The sequence below is a fragment of the Nuphar pumila genome, chromosome 10 (assembly GCF_984573655.1).
Source record: "Nuphar pumila chromosome 10, dmNupPumi1.hap1.1, whole genome shotgun sequence".
Lineage (NCBI taxonomy): Eukaryota > Viridiplantae > Streptophyta > Magnoliopsida > Nymphaeales > Nymphaeaceae > Nuphar > Nuphar pumila.
Genome location: NC_143258.1, coordinates 87,203,929 through 87,215,935, shown reverse-complemented (window position 1 = coordinate 87,215,935; position 12,007 = coordinate 87,203,929). Strand labels below are relative to the sequence as shown.

The 12,007-nt window shown below is 38.2% G+C and overlaps 1 protein-coding gene across 1 annotated transcript; it reads right to left on the bottom strand.

Moving 5' to 3' along the window:
- Positions 1 to 2,059: 2,059 nt before the first annotated feature.
- Positions 2,060 to 10,428, bottom strand: LOC149827207 (uncharacterized). The gene is made up of 8 exons (XM_090019201.1): positions 8,997 to 10,428; positions 5,972 to 6,262; positions 5,757 to 5,882; positions 5,132 to 5,212; positions 4,956 to 5,018; positions 4,358 to 4,445; positions 4,135 to 4,252; positions 2,060 to 2,668 (listed from the first exon to the last, which is right to left on the bottom strand). Exons 1-5 carry the CDS (start codon positions 10,294 to 10,296, stop codon positions 4,984 to 4,986), a joined length of 1,833 nt encoding a protein of 610 aa, XP_089875327.1. The 5' UTR covers positions 10,297 to 10,428; the 3' UTR covers positions 2,060 to 2,668; positions 4,135 to 4,252; positions 4,358 to 4,445; positions 4,956 to 4,983.
- Between the last annotated feature and the right edge of the window lie 1,579 nt (positions 10,429 to 12,007).

The following is a 12,007-nucleotide window of genomic DNA, read 5'->3' as shown; positions in this document are numbered from 1 at the left end:
GGGCCCTGTTGTCGAGGATGTCGATAACTTAAGTGGCGGAGAATGTTACGTCCAAACTTTTTGAGCAATTTTTGCCTTGTACTAAGCCTACCGAAAGCCCTGCATAGCTCACACGGGCCTTTCAACCTTGTAATATTTATACAACTTTACATACCTGTAATTTGCATTTCTCTTAATGAGATTGCGGTGAATGAAACTATTGTATTTACCCGCGTTCAATGAATTGATTGTTATTGAACATTCATCTCTCTCCCTCTATTCTCTCTCTACTTTGTGTGATTGTTACCTCCATGTAATTGTGCGTTTTCATGCAATACTATCTGCGTACATGTTGCTTTAAAAGATCCGCTGCATTTGCTTTTGAAAATTGCTAAAATGCTTGTTGGGTCAAGATTCCCCAATGCCGCATGGACATCTAAAATTTAGCCCCTGACATTGTGACCTTGGGCTGCTTTCTAGCTCCTATTGCGGTTTCATATGGTGCAATCGAATCTAGGCAAAGTTCAGGATTGGTTCAGTGAACTCGTGACAAGCTGATGCTCGGCTTTGAACTTCAAATTCCATAACAAAACAAGGTTAAGCCACAGTGAGAAATATTGCCAATGCTTTTTCGATAGGCGGCAATACCATGATTTTGTTACAGTACTTTTATATAAAAAGGATAGTTGCCGATAGAATTGTAAACATATCAAACTGTCAACTATTTTAAAAACAGTCTCTAGCTTATCCCAATATACCACCGCGGTGGTTACCCATCTGGTCAGCTGGGTCCTATGTCAAGCTGTAAGGCCTAGTGGTTACCCATGTGGTCAGCTGGGTCCTATGTCAAGCTGAAGGCCTAGGATCGAATCCCACTGGTGCATGGAGGATGCCGTTGCTTTGTCACTGATGGGGTACATAAGGCGGGGTGATCATGTCCCGACCTAGAGTTTTACCTGGCAGGGAGGCGGGCCTATTAAATGACCTGGAGTTTTCCTTCGTCTTAGAAAACAAAAACTTGTCTCTATTACTGTTATAATAAGAAGTTTATATTTTGTACTTTAGAGTTTACGTTTTTTATCTACTTTTTCCCACTTTCTCAATCTTATGTTCTTTTTTCGGTTGTTACCTTAGGGAAATTTGGTAAAAAGAAATACAAAAATTAAATTTCTTGTGAGATTTTTTTCCTTGATGAGAAAATACTGATATTGACATTCGTAGCATTGGGTTAAGCAACTTAAAACATGTTGGTTCAAGGCTCTTTTACACCTCTTGTTGATGAGCGGTTCTGTAGGCTAGACATGTTTTGGCTCCAGCTCCAGCAAACTCTATGGATCCCATTGAACTATTCAAGCAGTCTAGGGATAGGACCACAGTCCCCTAGGATGCGAAGTTCTTGGTCAGGAAAAGTGTTCAAGTTCAAAAGTGTTTGTTCCATGTTAAGCTAACCAGGTAAGAAATGAATAAGCGCATAATGTTGCTGGATCCGTAAGGATACACCACCTTACCTGATTGCATTGAGTTTAAATTTTTGGGGTTGCCACCAACTAGCCTTTCAATTACACAGAATACATGAACCCATGATTAAGCTAACAGCCAGGTAACAGTTTAGAAGTGCATGACCCACAGTTGGACCATTGACATATCTTCTTCAAAACATATAAACCTGAGTAAATCATGAACGCCTTGCTCAGTCTCAGCCTAGCCCAAGTCTGTTCTGTTAGACATGCAATCTACGAGTCAACCATGCAATGAGAGAGAGAGAGAGAGAGAGAGAGAGCATCTTCCACGGTATAAAACAGAACCACTTTAATTCCCACTTGAACAAAGATTCCATGAGAGGAGAAAAACACACTTGGATCTCCCATTTGCATCATCTATGGCTCTAGGGCTCACAAGCAAAACCAAACGAACCAAGCTTGGCCAGTTCAAGCTCAGCTTGTTAAGGCTGAATCTAAGCTCACGCTCATGATGAACCGAGCGGAGCCAAGCCAAGTCTGAGTAACGAGCCATGCTTGGCTAGCTGGCCCAAAAAAATATTTTTTTTAAATCTGATAATATAACCGGCTAATCAAAAGGATGAACCAAAAGTAAACACTTGGGTGCATGATAATGTAATAAAAAGACACTCCCATCTTACAGAACCATCTGCAAGATATTCTGTTTCTGTCAATAGGATGATCACCAATTGAAAACCTTTGGAAACACTATTCAAGCAAGCTAAAGGCATAAGCAACCCTTCTTGCACCAGAGAAACACAAAACAGAACACCGAAAATGAAAAATATATCTTTTGCCAAACACATCCTATATAAACACCTCTGCAAACAAAGCAGCAATTCTCTAAGAAATAAAATTACCTAATTTAGTAATTTTCAACTTTGAAAAGAAGTTCTTCTGAAGGATCCCATGCAATCCACATTCTTTTTGAAATCTTCCATCCACAACCATGCAGATCTCCATAGCTGCACTCAGCACCATGACATCCAATCTTAACCTTCTTAAGTGACAGACAGTTGAATTGTACTCCAATCTTGCAGTTGTTTGCTGCCACTGGATATTAGGGCAATGATCTTTATCAACCCAGAGGACTGTGATGAATGAACAGTTGAACACATTCCCATGCAAATGCTTTAGGCCCCAAGCTTCTGGACCCAGCCAAATAGGTTGTACTGCATTGATATCTGTAACTGATTCAAGCAAAAGCTCTAAGTATCCAATAGCAAGTGATCCAGCAACAAAGCACATGAAGAGGCACATAAGGACACATGATTAGAACAGATTTATATAGAAAACAGTAACTTACTAAGTTGCAAAAAAAAACTTACATCAGAAATATCAGCAACCTTTAAATATTAACAGTTGGGTAGTTCCAGTTGCTGACATTTGCAAAAATATTTTTTTAACACAAACATAAATTAGGGCTTGTTTGGAGATGATAATTGGTGTAGGAATTCAGGTTTTGGCAACTAGTTTGGTCTAACTTCTGTAGTAATGGTTGCTTGGGAGTTTGAGGAATTGAAGAGGTCTTTGAGGCATTTGTTCCTTCATATTGGCAATAGGCAAACACTATCGTTAGAGGTAGCATTTGCCAATTCCTGGAATTTGAGGAAGTTCGTATTTCCAATTCCACGAACGCCCTTGATGCTTGGCTCCCAAAGAGATCCTTATTGAGGTAATATCAATGCAATCAACCTATCATGATAATGTTTTGATATGAATACATTATAAAGAAAATAATCTTATCCTGGATGAAATTTTCTATTTAGATTAAATCAGATTATAAACATCTAATGATTGATCTTTAAACCAGTCGCTGTTTAAATGAGATGCACACTTTTGATGGTTGCTACTTTGCCAACTAAATAGCTTTATAATAACAGTAACAGTCTATGATACTTAGATAACCAAAGACAGATAGTTGATACTTCACCAGATTCTGATGATAACGAGATAAGTACTCTTATCAATGCTTGACAATTATCACACACCCAATTGTGATTTTCGTATGTTTGGTGGCTTACTTTATTTATGTTCTCTTTGCAATCCTTGTTTGGACTTTTTTTTCCTTGACGTGTTTCATAAGAATTTTTGTGCCGGTGTCAGATTGTCATTAGGATGGTGCCAGAAAATGCCTGTTCCAAATATAAAACACGAATTCTGACAGTGTAATGTAGTTAGACCCTTGTTTACATGACTGCATGTCTTTCAGTGGAGGGTGAATCAGGGCAAATAAGGACCTGCTAGTCAAGAGCATAGCGAATTACACATTCTATCTTGGCAGGACCTGGTCATTTTCAGGATGCCCTAATAACCAATGACTAGAGAGTTCATTTCCATGTGCAGCTACTATTTGAATAAGAACTTTATAAGTTGGTCCACCAACTCGTTTTCCTTTTAGAGTGCATCAGTCGGCAGTTATATACTCAGTACATAAACATTTTCCTTTCCTTGATCAGATCTGAATGAATTTGGGATAGAGGAGGAAACAGAATACTAGAAAGCAAATGCCACATAGAAAATGCAATAACATAGCATCAATCAAATTAAATCATCATAGCCGATCAAAGAAATATAGGATTTTCAAACAGCTAGAAATTGAATTTGAAAACAAGATGCTGAACTTTTATGAAGAAAAACACAATGAATTATTTACCTTTTATGCTCCATGATAATCTTTTAAGTCCAGACCTGCAGGAAATGGAGCTTTGCAGCATAGAAACTTCAAAGTGTGGTTGACAGAGATGATATTGAGCAAATAATACTAAACCCAGCTGCAACACCAGTCAAAGCAATAAAATGGAATAATTCAGTACAGAAAATTTACCAAATTACTTTAGGCCATTCAAACCACAAAAGAAAAAAAAAAGAACACTAACCCCACAATTTAATAATCTGAAGCACTGAGGCCAACTGACCGGCTAGGAATTGGAATAGTCATGTGTAGTGCACTGCTAGTGAAAATTTCTGCAGAACAAAAGGGAATCAACATTGCTTTTGTATCATGAAATAAAAATGACACAAAATTTTGGGCCTTCTACATTCCATTATCTCCCAATGAACAACTTAGACATGGCAGCATATCTAGATGGTCGACTGAAAGAGCACCAATATGACATCCAAGAATCTTAGCAATCTCCACCTGGTTTCCCTGAGAAAATCAAGCTCACAAAATTTTTGCTGCATATGCAATATTGATCCAGCTAAGTTTAAAATGCAAATTTTCTAGTTCAAGTAAGTTCAAGAAACATCTGTTGAAATGCACTTAACCATGAAGAGTTATTCTAGAATCTCAACATAGAAATGCATAAAATATCGCTAAGAACGACAGATTGTAATTTTGTGCACTAAGCAATTTTTTCTAACCAAATGGTTGTTGATACAAATGTTGAACAAGTAAACCAGGCATGCATGACCACTGCAATAACCACCAGAATTAAAATAATTTCAGAGTTCAACAGAGACCAAGTAGTTTACCTTACCACTGTAGACAGAGTAGAGTATATCAGCTCCCAGGACTTGAGTAAGCAAAAACATGCTCTGCGGATAAAAAATAATCAACTAGAGTAACATGAGGCAAGATACCATGTAGCACCATAAAGATTCTTCCTCAAAAATAATTATTTCTGTTCTATCAAAAGTGCAACACAAACCTTGACCAAGAATCAATGTTGAATTTACAGCAAATGGAACTATTTCCTGAACTTTTTCACTTGTGAATATTGCCTGGCATGCTGGCGGATAAAAAAACATACGAAAAAGGATAAAGCAGAAGATTAGATATTAGGAATTTCTCATCAAGGTTTGCTTAAATGAAGAAACAGAAAATGCAGATATCAGGTAATAAGCCAATTTGTTCTGAACCACTCATATTTATGCAAGGAACTATTTGGGCATATCTTGGCTTTGTAGAAATATATGCATACAACAATATAAAACACAAATTAAGGCACATCTATTCAGTTAGTATTTAAAATCATGAAAACTGAAGCAATTTAAAATCAAGTTAAGCCACACATTCAATTCAAATAAATAAACAACGTAAGTGCATGGATAAACCCCACATTTTTTCTACTTGTTCTACATGCAAATGATTAGCAACTTTTGAAGCAAAAGAAATATAAGCTGATAACATGCTTTAAATATGACCAGCAATTCATTGAAACGGTTCCAACAAGGTAAACAAAAAGGACAATGATTTCCTGCTGATTCACAGAAAATCCTGTCTGATTATGATATCCAAACTTAGATAAGTTCAAGTTATGAATTGTTCAAAACCTGAGAAATCCAACCATTTCTCCTTGCTCGGTTCATTCTTGATTTCATCAGCAGAAATATCTGTATCAGGTAAGTTCATCAGATGCACTGAGTGACATCCATCCGATACCCAAATTATTGGCATCCCTGTGAATGTGAATGAAATTTTTAAGAGAGATCCACAAAAATATATCAGCAAGGGGAAAAAATATGAAACTAAAAGAAAGTTGTTCTACTTGATGTATCAGGAAGAACTGCTAGCATCTGAACTTTAACAGGACAATCTAAAGGACTTGTGCACATGTTTCCAGAAACAATGGATGCTTGATCAGAAAATGAGCCATGGGCAGTACGAGGAAGGCATAGCAAGTGTACGGTGCCAATTGAATCCAAAATCAAAAACCTCCCCTGGGACAGAGAATGGATTGAAACTCCTTTATGGTTTAGGGACTTCGAGCTTCTGAAAGCTGCAAAAGATGAGCCGAGCTCACCTGAGTCCTGCCTCAACTTCATTGTTCGAAACTCAACTGCAGAATGAAATATAAAGATGGATAGAAAAACTTTAGTCTAAATGGTAAGGTTCCCAGAATTGCAGGATTAAATTATCAAACAAACGAACTCCATGATAATAGATCCTACTCCAATATAGAAGGATAAAAATCAGCAATCGTGCACATGGTTACTTTCCTTCTCTCACAAATCTTCTCAAGTTCAAATAGTTATTCATGAACAATATTGAACACAACTTGATCATAAGTATGGTATTCTAAATGTCTTAGAAGCGTGATCACATCTTAAATTTCAGGGTTTCTCCAGCAAGATCCTGCAATATTTCAAAATTTCCTGTTCTATAGGATCTATAGAAAGTCATGGTAAACATAAATAGAAAGAAATATAGAAAAGTTTCAAACTAAACATAAAAATTTTTGAATTGATCTCTTTATACATTGAAACTAGGTGATAAATTGAATTTGCTATGATTTCCACATTTTCATGGTGAAATTACAATTGAAAAAATTGTAACTGGATCTAATTATGAAGCTTTTGTCATTACACAATCTGTTTGTTCAACCCTAGAATTTAAGAAGTGACTACCGATGTTTTTTTATCATGAGATTGTGTTTTCTTATCATCTCCTCACGCCACATATTCTAAAGCTTAAGTGAAAACGTGGTTTTTTGTTTTCTTTTTGTTCTATGCAAAACCTTGTGCAGTGCAGTAATAATGATGGTAGATGGACATCTGATCATGCTTGCAAATGCCTCATTGACAATAAAACTTCGCGAGAAGTCCTTCCCATGCACATATACACAAAATGGCATAGCAGAACACTGGCATATGGTAGAAACAACCTTTTAACAAATCATGTAGCAAATATAATAAATAATGTGGGCCAACATTTTACACACCAATGTTTCACTGATTAACCAAATATCAGTAAAGTCTTCGGAGTTGTCATGGCAAGTGACACTTCTAAAGCAGCCTGACCTGTCTGTCGAGAACCTTCAGTAGCACGCCACATCCATATCAATTATGCTCTACAGTTATCTCCCTGGACATGTGTATATGCCAATACGTCCAAAGATTATATTGACTTAACTGGGAGATGGAAACATTTGTAGTAACAAACATGGCTTCTCCAAGGACATATTTCTTGTCGGTTGAAACTTTCAAATTTCATCAACCGATGTGTTGTGTGCACCATTTTGGCCTTCAGTCAACCAAAGTGTTTCCACACATCTGCAGCAATGACTTGTTCAAAGATTCACTGCAGTGAATAACTTCATCAAATCTTTGAAGGAGCTGAAAGCAATCAAATCTGATAACAGGTGTAGGATATGCCTTTCTCAACCAACAGCCACCTGATCATGGATGTACCCTTTATCAACCAGCAGCCAGATTCAATCACAGATTGGTGCAGATCAATATATGATATCATCATTGTGTCAGCATAGACTCAGTTCAGATACAGCTCAGCAGCAGTTGAAAATTTACACGGCCTATTTATGGATACATAGATCCTTGATTTTTTTCTGCTGGTTGCCATGCACTGGTGCAGCATACTCAGCTGCTACAGTCACCTTCTGACCTGCATGATCCAACAAACGACTAAATCCCTTGCATGTAACAGCAACAACAGATAAGTAACAGCATCAGCATGCCCCTAGTTTTTCACAGAAGGAAACGAGACTGCTAGCAGCAATGGTACCCCAACTAATCTATAGAGATCCACTAAAATGAAGCATCCACTCTCCTGATGAGTATTATGAGACATGCAGCACCATGTTTTGAAATTTCACTGTGCAGGTACTCTTAGTTGGGTTAAGACTATCAACAAAACAAATTGCAGCACTGAACACTTGTGGAACCTCAGCATCGCCGATAACCCTTATGCCAAAAATCTCCTATGGAATCGTTAAAGCACAAGGCTGGATATATTAATTGTTGCAAGCACACGCTCATGTAGCAAAGCCATTACAAACTTTGATCACCCTGAAGTTTGCATGAGAACAACAAGAGAGGCTCTAGCTTTAGCTGTAACATTTGGTTGTTCTCTACATCAATTTGATGTCAACAGCAATTTTTTGCTTAGGCATTTACCAATTAAGTCTATATGGGGCAGCCACCAGGTTATACAAGGTGACCCACATACCAAGGTCTTCAATGTAAGAAAGCTATTTATATGGTTAAAGAGGCTCATTATGCATGGTCAGACACATTCAGTGAAGCTTTTAGCCCATATGGATCTTCCTTATCAAAACTAATTTTTTTCCCTTCTTTTTGTTCAAAGAGTTCCCATTTATGCACCATAATACCCTTTCGTTTATGTAAGTAGAAATAAATACAAGATGTGTTGGTTAAGATGCAATGACTGTACCATCTACACTACATTCAGTCTCAAGTGTCTGCTCAAATTTTCATTTCTTTTAATCTTGTGCCAATATATTTGTATCTTTCAGAAAATGGCAAATAATCAAATGTGTTCAATATGTCAAATGTGATCATTGTGCAAGTACATAATATAATCAGTTTCTCAGAGAAGAAAATAATCAAGTATAGCCACTTTACCAAAAATACAAAATTTAAGATACTGGATTAGGAGATTAAAAGCCCATTCTTCATTCCAACAAATAACATCATGAAGGAAATGGACAAAAAACGAGCATTAAAATGAAAAGAAGCAATAGTAAAATACAAGGATCCAAATAATTAAACATCAAACTTCCAAACGATTTGCTAATTGCAGCTTAAACAACTTACCCTGATTCTTATCTGGCGCATCCAATGCATCTTTCAACTCCTTTAAATCAAGTGAAGGCATCTCCAAACCCTGTGATGTATGTCTAGGAAGCAGTCCATTTACTTCCTTAGTATCAGCCATCCCACGTTTCACCGCCCATTTCTCGACTTCATCATAGCCTGCTAAATTTAAATGTCCATGGTGGATAGAATTATTTGACTTCACTTGTATACCATTCTCATGCATAACCAAAGAACCAAAAGACAGATTCAAACTGCTCATATCCATCTTCCTTATTATCCCATTTTGTGTAAATTTTCCCAAGCACAAGCCACCATTTTCAAATTTGGAAAAATCTTTTACATCGCAAGAAGATTCAACATGGTTTCTATCAAGGCTCGATCTTTGTCCGCGGATGCCACCATTCTCAAGCACTTGGAAACCAAATTTGATCTCACTCTTCGAAAAGTCACCGCCTTTTGAATTGTTCCTGACATCCAACTTAATAGAATCATTACCACCATCAGTTCCCACAGCTCTTTCATCAAACTTCCCACAATTTCTTTGAGAACCATTAGATTTCGAACTCGGACACTGTGCTTTTCCCCCTTCCTTCCTCCTCCCCTTAACGAGCCCTCTCAACGGGAAAACCCTAACCCCATTATCCTCCCCCAGAATCATATGCCCCATGAAAACCCCCATCGTATAAATCGGCAAAACGCAATCAACAACCGCGCACTTCACCAAATCAACAACAACCGACCCGTCCCCGCCACCACCCCCAACACCCACATGCCCCAATTTCGCACCAAGCACCCAAATCTTCTTCTGAGACAACGAATGCAACGCAAAGACGTTGACCAACCCAGCGATCCTCACCTTAAACCCATGAGCAAGATCAAGGGCGACCCCAAAATCCGCGCTCTTCGCAACCGACCCGTCGCGCTCCTTGCGCTTCAATCTGAGTCGAGCGCGAACGAACACCCCATCCGTCTTCCAGAGGGTCCACGCCCTGAGCATCGTCCTCACGCCACCATCCTTCTCCGGCATCACAGTTAAGAAGAGAACCCTACAACCATCATCCCCGCCACCGCCTGATCGGTCCTGGAGCCGGAGGAACGAAGCGGAAGAACATGGTGGGGGGATGGAACTAGGGTTCCGGAAGGAGGGGAAAGGAGAGGGAGAAGGGGAGGGTGGGTACAGAAGAATTGAGGAGTCGAAGTGCATGAGAGCAAGAGAGCGGGAGATGGGTTCGAACAGGATGGATGAAACCACCAGAGAGGGGTGGGTTCCGGGGAGATTGAGCCTGCAAGCCTGCATACCATCATCTGCTGCTCCCTCTCATGCTATTCACAAACATCCTCAGTAACCCACCATGATCATCAATAACCACTACCACCACCACCACCACTTTCTTCTTCTATGGCGGTAGTATGGTGCTGCTCCTGCTGATTCAGGGGATGCAGAGGAGAGGGGTCATATGGTTTCAGGGGGTGCTGTTGTATTTATTGTTTGTAACGTTATATATAATAATAACGTTTCTCGTTAATGGTTCGGATTCGGATCCGATGTAACTAATACCAGATTCGATTAGACAAATCGGATGTTAACCAAACGGATTCCAATTTGGATTCAAATACGGATGGTATCAAGCTCATACCAGATCTGTTTTTTAACAAGGATATCCGTCCAGTTCTAATATTTCTCAGACTCGGTAGCTAAAAATCAAAACCAGCATCCGGTTATAATCGAATACTGTTTTGGTTTACCAAATGCAATTAAAACGGAACTGTATTTGGTCAGATATCAGATAAAATCTGGTTCATTGACGTCCCTACTTAATGCTTATCATCACTATTGGACACGTTTATGTCTTTACAAGGATGTTAAATTGGCTGTCTTTATTAAAAGTAGGGTTGGGTATGTGTGCCCATAGTTATTGCTATTTGAAGCCTCAAATATATATGCTCACTTTTGAATGATGAAACTACATGTTGTTTCAATCATTTTTAGGTTTGTTTGAAACTGGCTTTCAAAAAATAAAAATAAAACTTGTATTTTTCAATATGAAAATAAACTTTTTCGATTTTGTAAATGGGTCTCTTGTTAAAAGAATGTACTTTGATTTTCCATGTTTTTTATGGTTTTACAGTAGATAAATGCAAATTTATATCATTATATTATAGCTGAAAGTTCATGTCGCGAGCGGGGTGTTTGTGAAGGCATTGAGTTGATGTATGATCAAACCTTACTGGTGCACGGGTGTGTCCTGGCTTTCAGAAGTGGGCCACACAAGGCAGGGTGGTCGTGGGGCCTCACCCAAGGTTTTCCTTGCTTTGAGAGGGTTCTTCATCGTAAAAAAAAAAATAAAAATACTTTTAATAATACAAACATCAAACTATAATTTTATTTTTTTGTTTATTTTTTTATGTTGTTTCTTACTGGCATCTCCTGATGCAGGGTCATGTGCCAAGCTGAAGGCCCAGATTGGAATCCCTCTGCCACATGGGGCGAAAGGATATATGGTAGGGGTCTGCCTAACCCCAGCTTGCCTATAAAAAAAAATATTTTTAAAAATGATTTTTGCTTCTCACATCGCGTTTAATATACATACTTTTTTATAACATGAACAAACCGCACTAATACTTCTTACAGTAGCAACTATGGTGTTGAAAGTCAAAAGAGGACCATGATTTAAACTAGGTTCATCTTTGTCCGGCTTTGAAATCTGGCTTGAACCTAAATGTTTTAGTCAACCTACATAGGCTTGGGTTTGCAGTAAATTGTTCTCATGTTTGGTTCCTCTGGGGTCTGCTATTTTTGCTGGCCATACGTGAGGGTTTGACCTTGACCTGCAAACTTTGCCCTCCCAAGCTGGGTCCTATATATGGTATTGGTCCCTCCCAAGAAAAAATCTTGAGAGAAAATTTTAAAAAGGTATAGATATATAAAAAATATAAAATAAATAAATATAACCATATGAAAAGTTATAGCTCTACCAGAAGTGTTTTGATCATGTTAATAACATGAT

Bases quoted from the DNA above. Each gene is read 5' to 3' on its own strand.
- LOC149827207 (XM_090019201.1), bottom strand. From the start codon at position 10,296: ATGCAGGCTTGCAGGCTCAATCTCCCCGGAACCCACCCCTCTCTGGTG. The intron at 5,213-5,756 runs GTTTTGAACAAT...TTTATCCGCCAG, and splicing joins GAAATGGTTGGATTTCTCAG to CATGCCAGGCAATATTCACA. The intron at 5,019-5,131 runs GTTTGTGTTGCA...TTTTATCCGCAG, and splicing joins AACATTGATTCTTGGTCAAG to AGCATGTTTTTGCTTACTCA.